The 22,731-nt window shown below is 49.4% G+C and overlaps 5 protein-coding genes across 5 annotated transcripts; 3 read left to right on the top strand and 2 right to left on the bottom strand.

Annotated features, from left to right (window-relative positions):
• Positions 1-12,735: 12,735 nt before the first annotated feature.
• Positions 12,736-13,794, bottom strand: CI109_101860 (uncharacterized protein; the record flags this gene model as incomplete). The annotated part of the gene is made up of 3 exons (XM_032008159.1): positions 12,736-12,945; positions 13,010-13,592; positions 13,664-13,794. The coding sequence occupies 3 exons, from the start codon at positions 13,792-13,794 to the stop codon at positions 12,736-12,738; spliced, it is 924 nt and encodes a 307-aa protein (XP_031857582.1).
• Positions 13,795-14,289: 495 nt separating this feature from the next.
• Positions 14,290-16,714, top strand: CI109_101859 (uncharacterized protein; the record flags this gene model as incomplete). Its single annotated transcript, XM_032008158.1, has 8 exons — positions 14,290-14,346; positions 14,412-14,419; positions 14,487-14,941; positions 15,002-15,320; positions 15,390-15,485; positions 15,546-15,618; positions 15,688-16,198; positions 16,263-16,714. The coding sequence occupies 8 exons, from the start codon at positions 14,290-14,292 to the stop codon at positions 16,712-16,714; spliced, it is 1,971 nt and encodes a 656-aa protein (XP_031857581.1).
• A 318-nt stretch (positions 16,715-17,032) lies between these two features.
• CI109_101858 (uncharacterized protein) lies at positions 17,033-18,655 on the top strand (the record flags this gene model as incomplete). The annotated part of the gene is made up of 3 exons (XM_032008157.1): positions 17,033-17,313; positions 17,596-17,893; positions 18,086-18,655. The coding sequence occupies 3 exons, from the start codon at positions 17,033-17,035 to the stop codon at positions 18,653-18,655; spliced, it is 1,149 nt and encodes a 382-aa protein (XP_031857580.1).
• Positions 18,656-18,916: 261 nt separating this feature from the next.
• CI109_101857 (uncharacterized protein) lies at positions 18,917-19,711 on the bottom strand (the record flags this gene model as incomplete). Its single annotated transcript, XM_032008156.1, has 4 exons — positions 18,917-19,001; positions 19,237-19,311; positions 19,451-19,488; positions 19,577-19,711. 4 exons carry the CDS (start codon positions 19,709-19,711, stop codon positions 18,917-18,919), a joined length of 333 nt encoding a protein of 110 aa, XP_031857579.1.
• A 420-nt stretch (positions 19,712-20,131) lies between these two features.
• Positions 20,132-20,901, top strand: CI109_101856 (uncharacterized protein; the record flags this gene model as incomplete). Its single annotated transcript, XM_032008155.1, has 2 exons — positions 20,132-20,344; positions 20,650-20,901. The coding sequence occupies 2 exons, from the start codon at positions 20,132-20,134 to the stop codon at positions 20,899-20,901; spliced, it is 465 nt and encodes a 154-aa protein (XP_031857578.1).
• Between the last annotated feature and the right edge of the window lie 1,830 nt (positions 20,902-22,731).

The following is a 22,731-nucleotide window of genomic DNA, read 5'->3' as shown; positions in this document are numbered from 1 at the left end:
AACGATCCGACAGACAGCCGGTCTTGTCTGTCAGGGGTTGCCTCAAGTGTCAGCTTGATCTAGATAAAGACAGATGGTGAGTTGACCTATTTGGGGACCGAGTTGGGGTGTCACGACACAAGTCAAATGTACGGTTGTAGTAGGTCATGACATATGGGGTATAACTGCCAACCAGGAGATAAGCAAGTGAGAAGGTACCAAGACAGGAACAGCCATTCTCCTATATATCCAGCCATCCATCCATTCAGCCATCTACCCATTTCCATTGAGTGACAATTTAACTACCTTGGCAACTTTGTTGTAACTAGATCCAGGGATTGGACAGTTTTGTGGAGGCTGTTCTACAAGTTAGCAGATCTGACAACAATAGCAAGGGCTAGAAAGTGGCTTGATATGATAGGGATTGCTTGGTATGTGTGGTTAGTGACTGTCTTAACACTTCCATATGGTGTTCCAACCCCGGCTGCCACTTCGTGGATTGTCACACCAACTAAATGTCATGACTGTGTTAATCATATCTCCAACTCTTTATATAGTACATATCCTGCCAATCCCTAATCTCTCCCTCATCCTGGGCAATATTCCTACTTGGTGAAACTTGTTGGATCAATAACAATTGTAGCTCGATCCCTCACCATCATCTCTGAGTTCTTCCAAGTCGTCCCAATCCTTTGTTCCTCCATAACCCACCATATCCAAGGGGCCTTCGTATGGGCCCGCAATATTCATATCCCACTTTGAGTATTCTACCTGTGGCTGCTGATCAGGGGCATTCCTACTGCCTTGGTGGAGCCCACCGCCCTCCCCATACCCATGACTGTATCCAGAGTGCGTTGCATGCAGGGGGCCAACTCCGTACTGCACCAAGTCTTGAGGGTTCACTACAGTGAGGTCATAACCGCTAGAAGCGGACTGACTGGGATTCACTTGGGAGTGACCTGTTCCACCCACATTGCTTTCTGCAACACTGACTGTGTTCTGTGGAGGGAAATGGGCAGGAGCGTAGGATGTGGGTTGTGTGTTCCCATAATCCCCTCCATAATACCCATGAACATACCCTTGGTCATTAGGCTGGCTGTATGTGACACCAGGTGAGTAGGATGTGCTTTGAGGGGCAGCAGAGTGAGTGGCATGCTGGCGATGTTTGTGTTCATTGGCTCTGCTATGGGCTTTGCCTTTGCCTTTGTCCTTGCTATGAGGTCTGCTGTGGTGGTGTGAAGGAACAGATGATGAAGAGCCTGTGACTGATGTGGTTGGCGCCGCGGAGGGCTGCTTGCCCTTGCTGTGTCTACCTGATTGGTGTCTTGTGTCAGAGCTGGAGAGACTGGGTCGGCTGAGCTCATCAGCTTGTTCAGGAGGAGTGTAAGGCACCAGTGCTCTTGAGAGTGTTGATGCTGCAGGATCATAGACGGGGTTGTTGACTCCATAGTCTGCATGATAAGAGCTAGGAGGTTCAGACCAGTTGGATGGGCCAACTTGTGTGAGGTCATCACTCATTGCCGGGTAGGCAGTATCTATGTTGAACCCTTGAAGGTTGTTTTCCTGTGAGTCTGCTTGGAAAGGGCCTAGATGAGTACTTGAAGCAATCTTGCTTGACCCCGAGGGGCCACTTGAGTGCTGAACTTTGTTGGGCTGGCTCTTTGATGTACCTGTTCCAGGGAATATACAGCATTGTCAGCTTGCAACAGTTCACTCACTCCTTGCCATTCTTGTAAGGTAGTGCACCAATATATTGCAGACAGGGCCTGTCATGACGGTCACTGCCACATACATCACGTGACCTACAAGATCCCGACGCACTCTCCGCACTACTCGCTATTCTCGTCGAACTCGTAGAACTTCATTCAACGAACCCATCTCTTATTCGGTCTAATTCGACGAACTCGCCGAGTTGTAGAATATCGCTCAACGTAGATGGACGGATGGATGGATGGATATATAGGAGAATGGCTATTCTCATCTTTTGTACTCTTTTCCTTAGTGATTTCCCGATTGAAAGTCATACACCGTACCTTCGCTATCGCTCTTGACGATATCACTTAGCCTTCAGTCAGTCCAAGGCCACAACGCTCATCCTGAGGTTGTTCTCTTCGGATTCTCGTCGTTCTCGTCATTCTCGCTGAGTATCTCGTCCATCTCGTCATTATAGTTGACGCCTTTGGCGAATATCACTCAACCTTGTCTCCGTGGTGTGATAGGGCTTCATTGACTGAAGCCTCTGTTGATCATCGTGACAGTATCGGGAAATCACTATTACCTATCACACTCCCTCATTCCTCTCGACCTTATTCTAGTTCATTGCGCCCTTCGGCGACACCCATCCTTTGCGCCCTTCTCACATGTCTCGAGCTCCGGTCACTAGATCACAAACCGCTGCTCTCAACGCTATCCTTCCCGAACACAACACTATCATGGATTCCCCTAGTCCCCCTCCCTCACCTCGTCTCCCTCCGCCACTTCATCCTGCTGGTCCTTCTCGCCCACAAGTAACAGCCAACCCTCTGTACGCCGGGCAAGAGGACGATCCCGATTCTTCAAGTAACGATGGTGATGCCGAGTCTGATTCCGACGCACGCCGAGCCATTCAGAACCGTCGACACCTACGACCCAGCTCGACTCGACCGTCCTCTCGAGTATCGTCGAAAGGAAAGGGTCGTGCACGACGACCTATATCCCCTCGACACAACTTCGTTCGACCTCCCGCCGAATCCGTCGATCTCGTCCAAATATTAACGAGTCTCACCGATAGTCAGCGAACAATCGCCGCATTGATGATTCGTCAAGACCATGGTCGCTTCTCTACCACGCCATCCTCTTCGGCTAGAGAACCTAAGTCAGCAACGCCTGACCTATTCTTTGGCAACAAACCTGATAAGCTCGACGCTTTCATCGATCAGTGCGAAATGACATTCAAACTTCAACCATCTCGATTCCCTTCTGAAGAAGTTATGGTCATGTTCATGTACAATCTTCTCCGGGGGGCTGCACATGAGGCGGTTATGCCACTCATGGAAGTCCGACCTGTTCCCGAAGAGCTTCTTTCCAAAGAGAGGTTCCTCCAATTCCTTCAAGACAACTTCGGAGACCCCGACCGTAAGGCTACGGCCAGGAGAAAATTCAAGACTCTCAAGCAGACTGGTACTGCTGCAGAGTATTTCGCTCAGGTTAGGAAGTATGTGGCTATATTGGGGTGGAAAGACCCAGAGCCTATCCTAGAACGGGCCATTGACGGGTTGTCGGATGACCTTCAAGACGAAATCGCTCGGTCAGGAAGGGTTTTCGACGACATCAACGAATTATCAAGCTATATCGTCAAACTCGACAACCGTCTTCGTGTACGACAAGAGGAGAGGAAGAAGAAGGAAAAGAGAAGGGCAAAGATGGTAGCAACGCTAAGTCCAATCCTTCTCAAGGCTCATCTTCACATCCTGCTCCTGTTGCTGCTTCGTCACCATCCGAAAATGCTCCCCCTAGAGGAAAACTTCCTACGGAAGAACTCAACCGTAGAATCGCCGAGGGACTCTGTAAACGTTGTGGCCAACAAGGCCATTTCGCGAAGGAGTGTACTGTTTCCTCACGTCCTACGTTTCAACCTCCCCGTCCTGCGACGCCTCATGGGCAAGCGGACCCAAAAGCTTAAGGAACGATGGAGTCAGAGAGTTACATCGTTCTGAGTCATCTAATCTCTCTGCCTTGACCCCGGACTCGTATATACCCAGTATTGACTCTGCTAGCGTTGTGTCTTCTGTTCCCCTCCCTAATTCTTCGACTTCCGAAGCTCCCGTTTCTCCCGTATCTATTTCTAATCCTTCTCAGTATCAAATCTTCTCTTTTCTTCCCTCTCGTGATGGCTCGGACTCTATTAAAACTCACAACCTATCAAAAACAGTCGTGGATTCTGGATACCAATCAGATATACCCTCATCGCCCCTTCCGGAAGTGGAAAAGGTTGCTCACGGTAACTTAATTCCCCTCAGGAAAGAACAAGCCGCCGTTGCTGGTCAACTAGGCTTATCCCCAAGTCACGACGTGGTGGTTCTTCTGGATAGCGGAGCCACTTACAATTATATCGATAGCGACTTCGTCGAACTTCACCAATTTTCGACGAATTCATACAAAAAACCTCGGACTATCACGCTTATCGATGGTCAACCCAGTTCATCTGGCCCAACATCACTCTTCGTTGAAGAAACACTACGCCTGGACCATTTCTCTGGGATCACGCGCTTCGACGTCACCAAGCTCTCTGGTATTCATGTCATCCTTGGCTACAATTGGCTACAGGAGAATGGGGTACAGATTGACTTCGGTCGTCGTACAGTGCAGGTTCTGAAACCAGAAGGGGAGGCAGAACTACCAATCCCAGCTCTAGTTCCAGTCTCGCCGTCGTCCTCGTCCTCGTCCTCGTCCTCGTCCTCGCCCACGCCCTCGCCCTCGTCCCCGGTTCCACCTTCGTCAATGGTTGCGCAAGTATCTTCCAGCAAGGCTGCTTCGCGAAGCAGAGGAGGAAAGGAAGTTTCGAGTCCTCCCAACTCCATCCCTGTGAGTCAACCGAGCAAATGGAAGGGCAGTAACGTCCCTGGTCCTAGTGATACCCCTCCGAATCGACTGTACGCCGTCGCGTTGGGTGATTCCGACGAATTGGACGAAGACGTCAGCACCTTGCCATCCTTTACCGAATCAATGGAACTCTCCGATGAGGAACTCGCCGAAATCCTCGAATTAGTCCCCGAAACGTACCGCGAATTTCTCGATATCTTTCATCCTCGATGGGGTAAAGAGACTCTTGCTCCCCATAGAGAATACGATTTGAAGATTCAACTCAAACCCGGCACCGTTCTCGAACCTGCACCGTTGTATGAGCTTGGTCCTGAACAAGTTGAAGCCCTTCGGGAAACTCTTGAAAGGGAACGAGCAGCAGGAAGAATTCGTCCCAGTAATTCCCCTTACGGCTCCCCCACGTTCTTCGTACCGAAAAAGGACGGGAAGTATAGGATGGTTGTTGACTACAGAAAGCTCAACAATGCTACCATACCAGATGCCTACCCTTTACCTCTTATCAGCCAGATCATTCTCGATCTCTCGAAATCCAAGTGGTTCAGCAAGTTCGACCTCCCTAGCGCATACCAGCTGCTACGAATGGCCAAGGGGTTCGAGAAACTTACTGCCTTCAGAACTCAGTTTGGAATGTTTGAATCCACGGTGGTCAGAGATGGTTTGAGGAATGCTCCGGCAGGGTATCAACATTTCTTGAACGAGTTGTTCGCTCACCTCTTGGGTTTAGGAGTTATCATCTACATCGACGATATTATCGTGCATGCTAGGAGTCGAAAGGAACTTCGACGATTGACTCGCTTAGTCTTCAAGATCCTTCGCAAGGCAAATCTTTATCTCAACGCTAAGAAGTGCGAGTTTGAGCGTGAAGAAGTTAAGTTCCTTGGTTTCATGATCTCTGCCAAGGGCGTTAGGGCCGACACTGCTTACGTGCAAGGTGTTGTGGACTTCCCTGTTCCCAGAACACTTCGACAATGCCGAAGCTTCGTTGGACTTGCAAGCTATTATCGTCGATTTGTCAAGGATTTCTCTCGTATCGCTCGACCACTCAACATCCTTACTGGCAAGAACGTTCCTTTCATTTGGGGAGATCTCCAGCAAAGGGCTTTCGAAACACTCAAGACCGCGTTAACTCAAGCTCCCGTCCTCGCCCACTTTAACCCTGAAGCGGAAACTCTGGTTCAAACAGATGCTTCTCACTTCGGATGGGGTTTCGTTATTTCTCAGATCGATCCGGTAACTCAACTAGAACATCCAGTTGTTATGGAGTCAGGTGCGTTCAAAGGTGCTGAGTTGAGGTATACTGTTACAGAAAAGGAGTTCCTGGCGATTGTGATGGCTTTTCGACGATAACGTCATTTATTATTGCAGGTTTCGTCGACTGTTATCACGGACCACCTCAACCTCACGTATTGGATGGAACCTCGACAACTTAATCCACGACAAGCTCGATGGGTCGACGTTCTCTCCGGATTTTCGTTCAAAATCGTCTATCGTCCAGGCTCCAAGGCAGCCTTCCCTGATGCACTTTCCCGACGCCCTGATTACTTGCCTAACGGCGAGGATAAGGAGCAAGACTTCGTCCAAGCCCTACCTAACCTCGATCAGTCTTCTGAATCCTTTCACCCTTACGTCTTTCCCCTTCGCGCGTTGGTCCACTCCTTGTACGGCGAAGAGACCGGTATAACATCAAGAGCTGAAGACAACGATGATGTCGATGTGGAGAGAATAGTGGAAGGATTGAAGCTGGATTCAGATCTTGATCAGGTGAGGAATGACTTATCCACGGAATCTACTGTCATCGATGCTTCGCCAGGTACTTCGGACTCCAACGATCCTTCCAAGTTGAGAGGTTTCGTTCGACGGATGGGATTCAACAGTGCCACAACTCTCGCTTTCGACTCTCAAGGATTGCTCCGAATCAATGGACGAATCTACATTCCTGACAATGGAACTTGTCGAGCCAAGGTCATCAACGCTCATCACGATAGTGTTCTCGCTGGACATCCTGGTGTAAGTAAGACTCACGATCTGATCCAAAGGGAATATTGCTGGCTTGGTCTTCGCAGGGATGTCGAGCTTTATATCAAGGGGTGTGCGATCTGTCAACGTAACAAGCCAGTTCGACAGAAACCACATGGGCTCCTCCAATCCCTCGAAGTCCCGAATCTCCCGTGGTCAGCAATCTCGATGGATTTCGTAGAAGAACTACCTAAGTCAAAAGGATACAACTCGATCCTTGTTGTCGTTGATAGGTTGACGAAATGGGCGGTTTTCATTCCTACAACTACGAAACTCACCGCTCTTGGGTGCGTCGATCTGATTGTCGACAACATCATCACCCAGCATGGTCTCCCGTCCAGTATCGTCTCCGATCGCGGTTCGAAGTTTACGAGTCGAGTGTGGGATGGTGTCTGCAAGTCCCTCGGTATCAAGGCTTCCCTGTCCACCGCTTGGCACCCTCAGACCGACGGTCAAACGGAAAGGGTCAACCAGGTCCTCGAACAATATCTTCGCATCTTCACTTCGTACAAGCAAGACAATTGGTCGTCATTGCTTTCTCTCGCGTCATTCTCGTACAACAATTCGGTGCATTCGGCTATTAAGATGTCACCGTTCTTCGCCAACTACGGTTATGACCCTCGATGGGTTGATCAGATCATCGAAGGCGCCTCGCATCTCGAATCCGTCGTTATGAAGGTGAAGTCTCTACAGGAAGTACACGAATTGTGTAAGCAAAATATAGAAGTCGCCAATGAGGACTATGCTCGCTACTACAATGAGAAGCGGAGAGAGGATCCAGGATACAAGGTCGGGGATCAGGTTTTACTCAACGTTCGGAACATGACGACAAAGCGACCCATGAAGAAGTTGGATATCAAATGGTCTGGTCCCTACACCGTATCCGAAGTCATCGGCGATCGAGCTTGTCGGCTCGAGCTTCCTGATACGGTGCGAGTTCATCCTGTTTTCAACGTCATCCTGCTTCGTCATTTCACACCCCCTCAACTGCCTGGTCAATCTTATGAACCGCCTGGACCAGTTGAAGTCGACGAAATAGGCGAAAACTACGAAGTTGAACGGATCATTGACTCTCGTATTCGCCGAAATCGATTAGAATATCAAGTAGAATGGTTGGGCTACAAGGGTACCGACGAACACGTCAGCTGGGAGCCTGCGGCGAACTTATTGGGAGCTCAAGAGCTTGTAGCGGAGTTCCATCGAACGAATCCTGATAAGCCTCGGGCTTGATCTCATATCTCATCGTAACGTACTCTGTTTCTTTTGTTTCGGTCTCACACATCACAATCCTGTTTATTATCTCTCTGACTGGTCGTGTTAACGCTTGGCTGTGATGTTCCTTTTATCTGGATAAGGTCTCAAGGATACGATACTTGCTAATTATTCTGTTATGCAGGGCATGTGTACATGTATTATTACAACAGTCTACTTTCTCGGTCTCAAACTCGACAAACGATCCCCACTCGCTCCGCTTGAAGCACCCCTTCGACCCCTTCCTCTTCTACTTCCACCTTGTCTATTACCCCGCGCTGACCCTTCTTCTGTAGCACCAACCTCGGACCCTGCTTCACCGCCCCCGCTCCCACCGGAGAGACCCTCACCTTCGAAGTCGCTTGTGAAAGACTCGAGGTCCAGCCCCATCAGCCCACCAAGTCGACGAGCCTCCTGGACGTGGTACGCCCTCGTGACGCCACTGGTGCTCCTAGCAGACTCAATCGAAATCATGAATGTAGTCAAGCTTCCAGAGGAGACTTTTGGCGACAAGGCTCGTCTCGGTCTATAATGAGAACAGGACATACTCGTGCAGGTGAAGCACTTGGAGTTTATCCTGTTCGGACCAAGACAGACGAGTCCTTGAAGCTCGCAAGTGTCACAAGGGGGGTCTCGAACAACGGCATCGGGGTGGGAGGACTATCGTCGTAATCAGCTAAGTACTCTCTTACATCTCGCCAAGCACGGCGAATTCGCTAAAATAAGTGCAGACAAAATCATAGTTTAACGTACTCGGATTGCCTCGGGGGTACGAAGACTGCTCTTCGGCCTAGGCTTCTTCGGCGTCACCGGCAAGGACGGAGAACCAGACTCTCCCCTTGTCTGGGGTGCGGGGGGCACATCGGCCGAAAGAGTCCTCTCTCTGTCATTCGCCTCAGCCTCGGCCTGGCCTTGAACAATCTCGTCATGAGCGTCGCCTTGGTTGTCGAGGACCTCAGGTATCGGAACTGTGTTTTGTGCTAACAATTAGCGTGCTATACGATCGTTCAAACTTACTACACTTACTCATAGCTCCGGCATCCAAACCACTCGCAGTCACCTCTCTTCTCCTCCTTTCCTCATTCCCCTCGAACTCTTCTTCTATAACCGGCATCGGCACGTATGCTGCTGGGTGTCAGTATGTTGCTTGTCAAACGCAGCCTCAAGACACTCACGCGTAATACCCGGCATTCCCTCATCCTCAACGAGCTCAGGCTCACCCTCGCTCACCTGCTCAACCAACGCTTCGACGCGACGGTCTCCACGCGTTCTCACCTCCACGTCTGGTCCTAGGACCCTCTCATTGGGGCCTTGGAAAGGGCCTAAGTATACCACTCGTTAGCTGTTTTCGCTGATTGATCAATCTCGTCCCATAGGACTCACCAGTACGGTCCACCACTTCCCATTCCTCGATCTCCGCCACGCTCTCCGAGCCATCCGTTGGTCGTTCGAACATAGGTTCTCGAACGTACGCTACAGTCTCGTCAGCGGATGGCACTTCACTGTCGGACTCGAACGTACCTCGTGCAATCATCTCGAGCTCCAAATCTAGCTCTCGCTTTACTTCATCTACCGCCAGTAGATCTGCATTCAGAGGCATGGTCTCGACACTTGGCATGGTTGCATTGTCCGTGAGATCGATCAATTCCGCGGTTGCGGTATGGTCGATCGTTTCGGAGGCCTCAACGGCCGTGTTGATCCCTATGTTGATTGATTATCAGCAAGCATTCGCTAAGTTTTCTCGTTTCCCTTGTTCTTGCATTGTGTGTACTCACTGTCGTTGTCCCTCACCTCCACGACCTCTGCACTGTCGGCATCAAGTACCAACTCCAGTCCTTCTCCCTCTACAATCGTTCGCTCTATCATACGCACATTTATCAGTCAACATTCACATCCCTTCGCGGTTTTCGCCACTCTCGCTTTCTTTCTTTCCGTTGCTCTCATCGTTCTCGCTATTCTCGTCGATCTCACTCTTACGATCAACCCAATCTTACTCACGACCGTCATTTCGTCCGATAATGATCATACCGGTCGCTACTCTCAGCGATATTTCTGTTACACTCGGTGTCAGCACGGTCCTGCTCCTTTGCAGCACGATAGACTCACGAGAACGCCCTTGTGGGCGGTTGTAAGGGTGGAATCGTTGTGACATGGTAGTAGTAATGGGGAGTTGTTGAGTGAATGAATGTGAGGAAGTGTTTGGAAACGATTTGAGAAGTGAAGGGGGATTAACGATAAGTTGAGTATTTCTCTTGTTTGTTTCTCTCTGTCATTCAACATACCCCTCCTTTCGACGATATGTTGCTGCGCTGTCAGAAAATTGCCTTTTCTAGTACCGACCGACGTCAATGTCGCCATTGTGCGCTCGAACCCCCTCCTTTCGACTCCGTTCTCGCTTCTGCTTCGGGCAGTCTTCGTCGCCCTCTCCGATTTCGCCATTGTTCTCGTCGAATTCATTGTTGTCTCGCCGGAGCTCGACCGTAAGGGTGGGCAGAGTGTCATGACGGTCACTGCCACATACATCACGTGACCTACAAGATCCCGACGCACTCTCCGCACTACTCGCTATTCTCGTCGAACTCGTAGAACTTCATTCAACGAACCCATCTCTTATTCGGTCTAATTCGACGAACTCGCCGAGTTGTAGAATATCGCTCAACGTAGATGGACGGATGGATGGATGGATATATAGGAGAATGGCTATTCTCATCTTTTGTACTCTTTTCCTTAGTGATTTCCCGATTGAAAGTCATACACCGTACCTTCGCTATCGCTCTTGACGATATCACTTAGCCTTCAGTCAGTCCAAGGCCACAACGCTCATCCTGAGGTTGTTCTCTTCGGATTCTCGTCGTTCTCGTCATTCTCGCTGAGTATCTCGTCCATCTCGTCATTATAGTTGACGCCTTTGGCGAATATCACTCAACCTTGTCTCCGTGGTGTGATAGGGCTTCATTGACTGAAGCCTCTGTTGATCATCGTGACAGGGCCCTTGTTTGCTATTGTACCCACTTTGGTCTTTTGGAAGCAGCCACTTCTCAAGACGTTCCTTCTTTCTAATCCTTGCCTTGTCTCCTTCCTGTCCATAAATCTCAGCCCTCTTCAGTAATCCTGCTGCTATAAGGAATGCATTGCTTTTGATATCAGCTGATTTGTGTCCGTTCTGTCCAGACTGTTGTTCATATGACACAATTGGTCTATTAGCTTTCTGCTTTTCAGAATAAAGCTGAATCACTGTGGAAAACCTGTCATGTGTGGCTACCCTACTGACAAATGCTACAAGAATGATCTTGGACTTACACAAGCGCGACAAGGTGGTTTTGTGGTACAGCGGGTCTGGCAACGACCAAGCACATGTGATTTGTCACACTGACAGAAAAACTTTTGGTCACCACCATTCTTGGAACGGATGTAGGTCCGACTGCCATCTTCGTGTTGAGTTTCAGCATAATCAAGTCTTTTGTTCATTGATGCCTCTGCCGATTTGTGATAGCCTAGAGACTACATATGACGTGATCAAGCAGTATGAGCTTTACATGGATGTATACTACCTCTTAGAGACTTACACAATCAGTGCAGCTTGAAAAACCGTCTTTGGCTGCCTCCAGGCACTGTCCATCATCATTCCTCTTGTGTGCTCCATCTCTGCAACCACATCGATGATAACCACTGATGTATGCGCTCTGAAGCAGCTCTGAGCGGTAGGAATGATCATTGATTGTCATAGTAATGTGATGAAGTGATGTTGGAGGGTGAATAATTTTCTCAAGCTGACAAATGGTTGTGAAATGTGATATTCTGGTGATTTGTTTGGATGAAATTGGGTGGATAATTTGAGGAATGTCAAGATTGGAGGGTTATATATATATGTCAAAGTCCAGGCAACCCCAAAGTCCTACTGGCAGGCAGAGGGGACTATGAGGCATTCCTCAGCTGAAATGTCAAGAGTAGTGTATGAAAATTTGCTAAGTCATAGCTCCTGAATCACCAAAGGAGTCACAAAAGAACCACATTCAATGACTGCTATACGGGTAAACTGGCTTCCGATCATCTCATACACCTCCTTGATATCCAATGGAGCCACAACACACTTACTGATTGATATATGGCCAAACTGGCTGGTCTTCTAGTGACCACTGTTTCACAGACATGTAAGGAAAAGTACATGCCATTGTGTCATACAATGACAGACCTTGTTCACCTCCTCGGCACTGAAAGGAGATCATGGGATTGTGTGCTTGCATCGATTTGTCTTTGATTGATGTCATGGCGACTGATGTCATAGGTGATTGATGTCATAGGTGATTGATGTCATAGGTGATTGTTGTCATAGGTGATTGTTGTCATAGGTGATTGATGTCATAATCACCTTTGATTGATGTCATGGCAACTGATGTCATAGGTGATTGATGTCATAGGTGATTGATGTCATAGGTGATCAGGTGATTGATGTCATAGGTGATTGTTGTCGTAGCACAGCCTTCCTTGACTTGACACTTGTCAGTCCTTCATCCCTTGAATGTCAAAGGACAACTCATCCTTTCAGAAATACAAGGTGGTGATTACTACACAATAGCAAATACTGAATGACAGTGCATGTAGGCAAATAGTTGTCAAGCTTCAGAGACCATGCATCGCGAGAATTGCCATCTTCGGGGTCTGTCGGGGTCTGAATCAATTGTCCATAAGCGTAATGTGTCGCCTGCGGCGAGGTGTGGAGCGATTTCTTTTAGTGGCAGGTCAGAATATGTCAGGGGAGTCACCATATCGGCAGCGCAGAGGGTTAAGAGTCCCTTCGTTCTACGGTTAGTACGGATCACCATCATAGCGAGTGGATACAAAAGTTCATATCTATCGGTCAATCATAATTCTCGATCGCTATACAACCTCTAGACTTGCTCTTACTGTCTATTCCTCGTCCCCTGCACTCGTTGCTCGTTCGCTATCCTTTTCCTTGTACAACCAGTACTTCTGAGCAAGGAAGATGAGGTCGAAGGAGAGTGATAAACCCGATAATCCAAGTTTCGCTGGATTGGCGATGATTCCAGAAGGATCATGTTCAATATAGATCGACGAAATCACGAGTTGGGCGAAACTGAACACTGAACCGATGATATCCTATATCCACAATTAGAGATCAGCCTCGGCCTCACCTCGACCATGAAGCGAGTAGACGACTCACGCAGATAGCTTGTCCTACGGCGAAACCTTCCATCCCTCTTAATTTGTGATTGAGGAAAACCTGCGGGACATATTTGACTGTCGAAATGATGAGTTTGATCGTCGAGACGAAATACAACCAATCGAGAAATTCGGTCTTCGTCTTGTTCGTCCAAACCAGTATCGCAACCACAACTGCTGAGATAATAAGTGCCACCAGACCGAAATCCGTGAGTATGGATGGACGTATTGAGCTTCTCGGTGTGAAGATATCGACTTCCTTGATCGAAGACCATGTCGAGGAGGACGGTTTTGTATCCTCCTCAGCATGGATCAAAGGCGTTTCTTCATCCTCTTCCAAACCGGTCAAAGAGGTAGATCGACGAGCGTACCACCATACTTGGAGAAGAGTAATGAGGGAGATTATAAATGCGTGTAAGGAGAATGCGAGATCCGATACTGAGATTTGGGGGAGATGACCATCGTGTCGTGCTTGGTATTGACGTCGTGCGATAGGGGAGAAGTAAGCACCCCAGCTCCAGATTGTAAGAGCGAGGAAACCGAGAGGATTGATGTAAATGAAGTCGGGGGACAAGCCAGTGGTTCTGTGGGACCACAGCGGGAATATACGATTAGCAAGTCAACCAAGTCGATGTTGATGAGTGCGAAGACTCACTTTCTTCGCTTGAAATTCAGGATGATCTGAGGATAGAACGAGTATGACCAAGCAGCGAAATAGATCACTCCGCACGCTCCTACCACGAACTCCCAGAACGGATGATGTTGTTGACTCCTCGCTATCTCCATCTTGCTGTGATGTCTGCCGGTGTCGTGGTGAGTAGTAGATGATGAATAAGAAGACACAGCAAGATGCATAACCGTAAACCCGTAAACATTGGTGACTGATGATCAGCTTATCGATCTGTATATCTTTTGGTGCGTGCCTGATTCCGATTAATGGCGCAATGCTGAGGCCATTTGATGCAAGCACCACGTGGCAGAGTGGCCAATCAGTAATCAGTCAAGTACCAAAATAGATCATCACAAAGTACAACATCCTTCCGCACAGAGGATAACTTGATACAATATACAATGAGAAGAAGACGGTAGGACTTGCTACGATTCTATTCTAGAGATACATCTCACTGAACAGGTTATCCGACCGCTTGATTAGCTCGAGACCTTGACGGATATTTAAACCAAAAGGAGGATCACCGCTGTGAAGTTAACGATCAACGATACGTTCCGGTGTACGACTCGCATAGATTGCGGTACCGCTAGCAGGACCTCTTGACGCCAATCATGGCATCACATACAGAAAATTCTAGAGGGTTCATTCCCATCCCCCAACAACTGCAGGTGAGTTGCGGTTCTGGGCTATACAGTATGAACGTCCTCATGTTGACGTGTCATTGTCGTTGCAGATCTACAAGTGGGTTATCCCTTTATCCTCCTATGTGACCAACGAACCTAGCTGATTTAGTGTTTCCCCTTTATAGCTCATATGCAATCGACCCGAAATGGCAGACCAAATTCACGATAATATGGACATCTGTTCTCGCCTTCTCCCTTGTCCTTTCAGTCCCGTATATCATCCATTCATATCGAATAGGTCGACTATACTCCGGTCTCGCTATTCGAGAATCCGACGAGACTTGCTCGTCGTCGTCGTCGTCGACTCCTACACTGCCCAGAAGTCAGGTCTCGAGGTCAAAGCAACGTTCCTTCCTCGAGAGAGGGTATATGGGCATTCAGGCGATGGTCCAGAGCTTTACACTATGGACATTACCAATGCCTAATCTGACTTGGTGGAAAGGTCAAGTAGGGGATTGTTGTCGACGAGCATACTTCACCCTGGGTATATCTCAGATCGTTATAGTTCTAGGGTACATGGGAGCGGTGGTGGCGTGTTTCCTTGTTGGGGCTCAATTGACCCAGAATTCGAATCGACCTGGTATGTCCACTTCCTTGAGCGTTACGAAGTTCTATACTGACCTGTCGGTGTGGCTATTAGGTTTCATCGCTCTTGCCCAACTCCCTGTCATCGTCCTTCTTTCGCTCAAGTCTCCTTTACCACTACCCATCTTCCTCCCTTCTCTCTCGTACGAGCATTACAACTTCCTCCATCGATGGACCGGTCGAACGCTCTTTGTCACTGCTACCGTCCACGGTGGTATGTGGATCCACCAATTCGTGACTACGAACCAGTACGATCAGATTAACGCGGCGAAGTCTAGAAGAGGTATATTGGCGTATGCGCTGATGGGGATGGTGGTGATAACGAGTTTGAAACCGGTCAGAAGGCGATGTTATCAGGTTTTCTGGGTGGCACAGTGAGTGTCACAAAGGTCTCAGAATAGCATGTGAAGGGGTTATGTGGCTGATCAACAACATGCTCTCAGCGTCATGTTCTTTGTTGGCTTCTTTGCGGCGATTTCGTATCACACACCATACAGTCGACCTTGGATCTATCCTTGCGTTGCCATCTACGCTTATGAGTGGGTTAACAACGGTCGCGGCTCTCTGAGGCGATTAGCTAATAACCTCCTGTGAAACAGCCTTCTCGTTCGCATGTTCAGATACCGTCTGAAAGACGCTACCCTTGTCCCAGTGGACGATACTCTGACGATGGTAAGTCTCGACATGTTCCGGCTATGACTTTCTTTTTCGGGCATTGCTGAATGACTGAACCGATCCCAGATCCACATACCAGACTGTGATGCAGGATGGCTCCCCACCCAGCACGTTTTTGTTCGTGTTCTTCGTGGTTCGGGGATTTTCGAATCGCACCCCTTCACAATCACCAATGCACCTTCCACACCGTTCTCTGCATCACCGAGGGGTATCATCCTTTACGCCAAGGTTGCAGGCGACTGGACGAGAAAGCTGCATACGATGGCTCGCGATATCGACACGCTCGAAGTGGGAGACGATGTCGAAGAGAAGGAAAGATTTCTCACTGCGCAGAAAGAAGGTGGAAGTGGTTCCGCGGTCGGAGGAATGGACCATCCAGGTCGACAAGTACAGGTCATGATTGATGGACCGTATGGGGGCTTGAAGATTGACTTAGGGGAGTATGAAAATGTGTTGTTAGTAGGAGGGGGCAGTGGAATCACATTCATATTGGGTGGTATCGAAGAAGCGTTGAGGGTGAGAGAGAAGGGCAGAGGACCGAGGCAGGTGGACGTGGCGTGGGTGGTCAAGGATATGTGTGAGTAATCCCTCGACAAGGGGTACACGACTATGACTAACCGTTCTTTGGGTTAAATTTATAGCTACGATCGAAGCACTGTCTCCGACATTACTTCACCTTCACACGTTGTCTCGAAAACTTTCCCTAAACCTCACGTACAATCTCTACCTAACGGATCCACCGAATCCTCTTCCTCCTGTACCTGCTATACTCCCGTCCACCACGACATTATCTCCCTACCGACCCGAAGTTGCTCAACTAGTCCGAGAAGCCCTCCCTTTACCTGTACCACTACCGGGCGACGTTTCGCTCGAGACAGGCGAGTCGACCTCGCTCTCTCCCAGTGGAGGCAACGAAGACGGTCACATACCCCATCATGGCGTCGGAGCGGGTCATGGAGGTGGGCTGGCAGTGGTCGCTTGTGGGCCGGAGGGTATCGTAATGGAAGCGAAGAATGCGGTAGCGGGTCTGGGAGTGGCGGAGAGGGTGAGATGTGGCGGGGTCGGTTTCCACGGGGAATGTTATGCTTTGTAAGGGTGGTAGTAGTAGAATGTGTAATAGTATATCATAGATCATCACAGCATTGCATGTAGCTTCCCAACCTGGATAGACCTCGAGCTCTGAGAATAGCTTGATTTTGTCGTCAGTCGGGGGTCCGGAAAGAAAAGGTGTAAGCTTATGTATTGGCACTGCTGCCACGAACAAGCCTGTTTCACCGTGCGATCCTCCCTCCACTTTCGAGTTCCAAAATCAACATGAGTACTTGCGCTGTTTTCCAAATCGTTTCCCTTCCTATGATCTTGCAGCACAACTCCCCCCTCCCTCCTCTTACAACCTCGCTCGCTTGTCGCCATGCCACCGCGCTATCCACCGCCTCATCATTACAATCCAGCCAAACGACCATATCGTTCCGACCCCTCTCGCCCTGGTCAAAGTAGTTCGACCACTACTCCGATTATCCCCCCGAGCGCTTATATCCAAGCATACGAAGCTCAGCTCATCTACGACCAAGACGACCTTGCGCAAGAAGTGACTCAAAAGGATGGGAGGAGGGGTTTGGGTCTGATACAGTATGCGGGGGAGGTGGAGGATGAGGGTGGGATGAGTGTAAGAGGGGAAATATGGGCGGATAGGTAGGTTTCGTATTCTGCCACTTGCGACTCGTCGAAGGGGGAGAGAAGTCTTCAAATAGAACAAGAACAACAACGGCGTGAATGAGAGGATGCGGTGATCAGAGGTCGAAGAGCTCTAAGCCTCCTACCATCTAACCGTTTGGTCAGAGCTTGGACATTGGGCTTTGCTGCAATTCTCTGCCTGGTCGGAGGAGGAGAAATCACCATTGGTTTTGGCAGATTGTACACCTCGCTCCTTCACTCTATCCCATAACACAACACTGATATCGTTTGTCTTTCTAGACACGACATCCTCCATCTCCTCCCTTCGATACCTTCAACCTCTCAACAGCGCGAGTACGGCAGATCGCCCTCGCCAACTCCTTCCTCGTCGTCATCATGGTCTTCCCTACCTTCTGACCTCGAGGAGACGTTCAATCTCTCCGATGCGGAAGATATAGAAAAGTATGAGAGTGAGAAGAAGAAACGATGGATAGAGGGGCTAAGGGAGGCGAGATTGAGAGAGCGGGAGAGAGAGGATGGGGAGTCGAGTAAGGGTAACGGCGACGGGTCAGGCGAAGGAGGGGGATCTGATGAAGAGGTGAGTTTGACTGGGGTTGTCCCATCGTTCCTGTGCTATCCTTCGCATCTTGCCATGACTGTTTATGTCACTGCCATACGAAATCAGTGCCCGTTCATCCAAAACTTCCTACTTGAACACCTAGAGTCATAAGAACATTCCATACTGATACATATTTGCTCTCTACGCACTCGCTCGCTCCCGCTCCCACAGCCCCCACCTGCCATCCTCCAACTAATAACCCACACCGCCCGCGCCATCCTCTCCTCTCCCAATCCGTCCGTATTGGAACTTCGCATCTTGACGAACCACGCCACCGACGACCGATTCTCGTTCCTTCGTCCAAATGGACGATATAGATCTGTATGGGAGAAGGCAAAGGCTGAATATAAGAGAAAGAAGGAAGAGGAGAGGGCGGATCAAGAACGGAAGAAGGGATTAGGGGGGTTGGGGGATTATGCGAGTGACTCTGACGAGGATGAAGAGGAGGAAGACGAGGGTACGCCGGGAGAGCCTGAAGGGGAGACACCGCCTCCGCCTCCGCCTTTACCACCTTTGCCTCTTGATGGCGATGACGGTGGGGACGGGGTTGACGGACCACCGCCACCGCCTTCTGGAGGACCGCAAACAGGCAAGGAAGAGACAGAGAAGTCGGATGGACAGTCAGAGAGACAGGCGCAGGGTCAGAATGACACGGTCGTAGATCATGACGAAGAGGAGAAGAAGCGACTCAGGAGACTGCGAGCGGAAGAATGGAAGCGCAAACGAACGGCTATGGAGTGAGCGCGGGCTTCGATACCACGGGTTGACACTTGATACCATGCATTTGTATACACCTCGTTGTCTGCCTGTTGTGCGTGATTTCGTGGTTTTGGGAAGCCATGACATAGTCAAGGTCAGTATTAGTAGGGTCAGCCGACCAACGGACTATCCCTTGTACTCCTCACGAGGAGGGTCAGAAACGAGTGTGGCTCCGACAACAGCAATCTAAGAAAAAGATGCATCGAAACACCCCGCCACCTCGTACGACCCTACTCCTCCCGCCTAAGCAGACTTGGGCTTGTACTCGTACTCTTCTCCTCGGGCATCGAGACGAGCCTTGGCCTCCTTCAAAGCCCAGCTTTGGATGCTGTGAGGGTAAGATAGGTCGAGGCGATACGAAGTGATAATTGGGGTGTATTGCGGTATTGCGATAAGGGGTAGAGTCGATCGTGGACGTGGTGCGGACAAGTAGTTCGAGGGGATGGGGCGAAGTGAAGTGAAACAGGAACCGAATTCAGAGAGGATGAGGAGGTGATATTGTAAATCAGCGAAGACCTTCGATGAAACGAAGAGCCAACATTATATGAGCAAGCCAAACCCACCTTGTGTCAGGCTTGTAAGTCAAGATCACAGCAGCGAGTGCCATGCCTCCGAACATGCCGATGTAGTAGATGTTCCTGTGATCCAAAGAGCAGGTATCAGCAATTTGTCCACCTACCCATGAGCCAAATCCGCTCAAGTCCCGTGTGATAGGTATTCAAGAGGTAGGGAGGCTGTTCGGATGGCGAGACTGTTTGACAAGGAGTGCGAACTCACTCCCATGATTCCTTCACTCGCTTTCCACCTTTCGTTGGCTATGCAGAAGACGTATCGTATCAGCGCCTATCCTATACCCAAGCTGGCCATCTGTCGAATACCGCACGAAGCAAGAACTAGACGTACTCTCTCTGCGAACAAATATCCTGAAGGGGGGTTATACGAAGGACCATGAGAAGCATACCGTCTCGCAACGGTCTGAACTTGGGATTGACGAGCGAGCGAACGGGGCAGGGTTGAGGCGAATGTCGGTCTGATCATCGTGCGTTGTTGGTAGATGCTGAGACGAGTAGTGAGTGTAGATTTGTGGGATATGTTATGCGTGAAAAGGAGTTGATGATATCGCGAGAAGGAGGATTGATGGGATTGGGTCGGATAGATCTGATATTTAGGCGCGAAGAAGAAGACCCCAGATTGCCTTTGTTCACGAGCCTAAAAGTTCGTCGTTTATTGCCACCCATTCGCGAGACCTATTTACGTTGTCATCCACTCGTCTCGTATGGATGAACCGCTCTGTGTGTGCAACCGAAACATCAAGGACAGCTGCATAGTCACTTCTGCTTCCCACCCTCTGTCTGGGCGAGCGGCATACAGCCAACGGGAGTGCCCCGACGTCGACAGTGTAATCCGAATCCCTCACATTGCACGCGCTCCTGACACCTTACCGGTCAATTGTTAAAGATGGTATCACTCGAAACGGCCGGGACGAGAACTACCGTATCCACCGGTATCCCAACCGATAAAGGCCCAAGCCATACCGGGACTTCTCCAGCTGGAGCAGCTACTACGACATCTGGATACGTGTATAGTTATGCGACTAGTAAGATCGTAAGGACGGCTGTTGCGGCGGGTGTGATCGTTCTGGCTTTGACAGCGTTGGTTTTGTTCTTCAAGGTGAGTGAGTGAGGGACGAGCGAACGAGCTAGCGGGCGAGTGAGCAATGGCAGGGAGGTGAGGGGCTGTCCTGGGCTGGGTAGGGTTAGGATGGAATGGCAAGGGGAGGGATGGGATGCGGTGAGGCGTGCTTCTATTGAGCGGGCGGCTCATTGTCTGTCGCATGATCATCACTCCCTTCTGCCCTTCTGACACAGTGTTCCGTCTGCCTCCGTGTCCAACCCTTTAGACCCTCATACGTCCGTTCCTGCTTCTGGATCAGAATGATTCCAAGCCATACCTATGCTAAAGTATCTCTCTTCCAGATCTCATCATGGATCCGAACTACCCAACGACTCCGACGGCAACGTCTCCTCACCCTCTCTCTTCAATCCGAACAACATGCAAACGCATACGAAATCGCCGCATGGTCCGACGAACCGAATACCGCACCTGTGAGAGACGTCCCTCAGAAAGAGAAGAAATCGAGGAAAGAACGGAGAGAGGAGATGAGAGCGTTGAAGCGAGGCGGAGCGAATGCTTGGGCTGTCCAAGAATGGGAGGGTGTGGCGTCCTAGCTCGGACGAGAAGCTTGGCTTCGACAAGATCGTTGTAGTGAACGGATAGTGATCAGTCTTCTGCGCGGCAAGGCGCATTGATAACGTTGTAGTAGTATACTGTCATACCCCGCACCGATATATAACCTCACGTTGTGTTGCTGGTGCCGTCCAACTCAAGTGCAGAAAGCGACATATACAAGTCCAGTATACGAATCGAGGCATCCCTTGTATCGTGTGAATGGCCCATTGGAGCTATCGCAACTCCATTGATATTCCAGGAGATGAGCCACAAGTGTCAGATTGACAAGGGTCGTGCTATGATGTCAACCACATCTTGACTGGCGTCATCGCTCGAAGGCCTACAACACAGCACACTAAGGGTTGAAATGCGCTTCCATGTCGCACAACTTGGTCCTATTGCTTGATGAATACTTGAAGCCTGCGTATACGTCGAGTATCAAGGAGGTGGATGAAACGCTTATGAAACATTTTGTGGGGAATTGCAGTCTTGAGTGCTCTCCCTTGGATGATGTGGACAGATTGTGTAACAGTGGACCAGCAGGTTTAACGATCTAACAGCTGAAGAGCATGGCTCTTTTCATGCTCCATTGGACCATCAGGAGGTGTTAGAGATGTCTAATTATTTGCTGTGCTGGTCCTCCCATCTGAGAAGCCCCAATACCCTTTCAATATCAAGGAGGCAGATAAAACACATTATTGTGTGGCACAAATATGCCTTTGTACCTATACATCTCACACACACACAACCAAAAGAAGACAAACCAGGTTGAACATCATGACAGACATAGAGAGTGGCTCTTTTCATGCTCCCATGGACTCTCAGGAGGTGTAACAGGTGTTTGGTGGACATGCTGTGCAGATCCTACCCAGTAAAATGCCAGTATACCTGACATGGCCAGCTAAAGAAACAACTTCATCTATTTGGCAACCATTCACACCTCAAGGTATATAGAGTCTTATCTTCCCTCATACTTTTTTGCCCAACAGTCAATCCAACACAGACAAACGTCGTCGGAAACAAGCTCCATACCATATACTGCATATGACAGGTCTGTCATTTACAGCAATCATGATTCATACTCCAACAACTACGACCCAGCATCAAACCATCGACCAGAGGGGGACGAGCCCTCTAGCGCTGGACAAACAACAACAAACACGAAACTTGAATCACAATATAGAACCTCTTTTGGGAAGCCTCGATGCCAGTGTCGCATGCTTCATTATGGCCAAGGGGGAAAGCCGAAGCAGTGTCATGGGTTTACTGCTGCTGGCGACTCCAAGTGTGATTTGTGTGTAAGTCAAGTGTTCTCTAGTCTGCCTATAGTATATTTTGTACAGTCACTTGAACAGTCACTGACTTTTTGTCCTGCCTACCATGGTACTTGACGGTTTTGCAGATTGCGGGGAAGCACCGACAGGCAGATGAAGAGGAGGAAGCAAGCATTGATTATGCCAAAGAGCAACAAAAATTGCGCAGTTATCGATTCATACCAAAACAAGTCAAGAGTGGCCAGAACAAAGAGTGCAAATGTGATCATGCAAAACATGATTTTGGCATATGCCAGGTCTTTCATGGTCAGGAAGGAGACATCTGTGCAGCCTGTGTGAGTGTTATCAGCTCAAACCAATAGCTGTGACGTGAATCTGTCGTGATCTTGCGAGCTTACCTTATTCAATCACATCATAATGTCCGGCAAACATTTGAGCTGATTTTGTGAGCTACAATGAATGCAGATGAAAGGCCAACATTCACTCATGGACAAGAAGGCCAAAACAAGAAGATTGGTGACAAGGTTGCAAAAGTATGAGGGGTACAGCACACCA

The sequence above is a fragment of the Kwoniella shandongensis genome, chromosome 3 (genome assembly GCF_008629635.2).
Source record: "Kwoniella shandongensis chromosome 3, complete sequence".
Taxonomy (NCBI): domain Eukaryota; kingdom Fungi; phylum Basidiomycota; class Tremellomycetes; order Tremellales; family Cryptococcaceae; genus Kwoniella; species Kwoniella shandongensis.
Note: the sequence above shows the minus strand (reverse complement) of the source record. Positions and strands in the feature narration are given on the sequence as shown.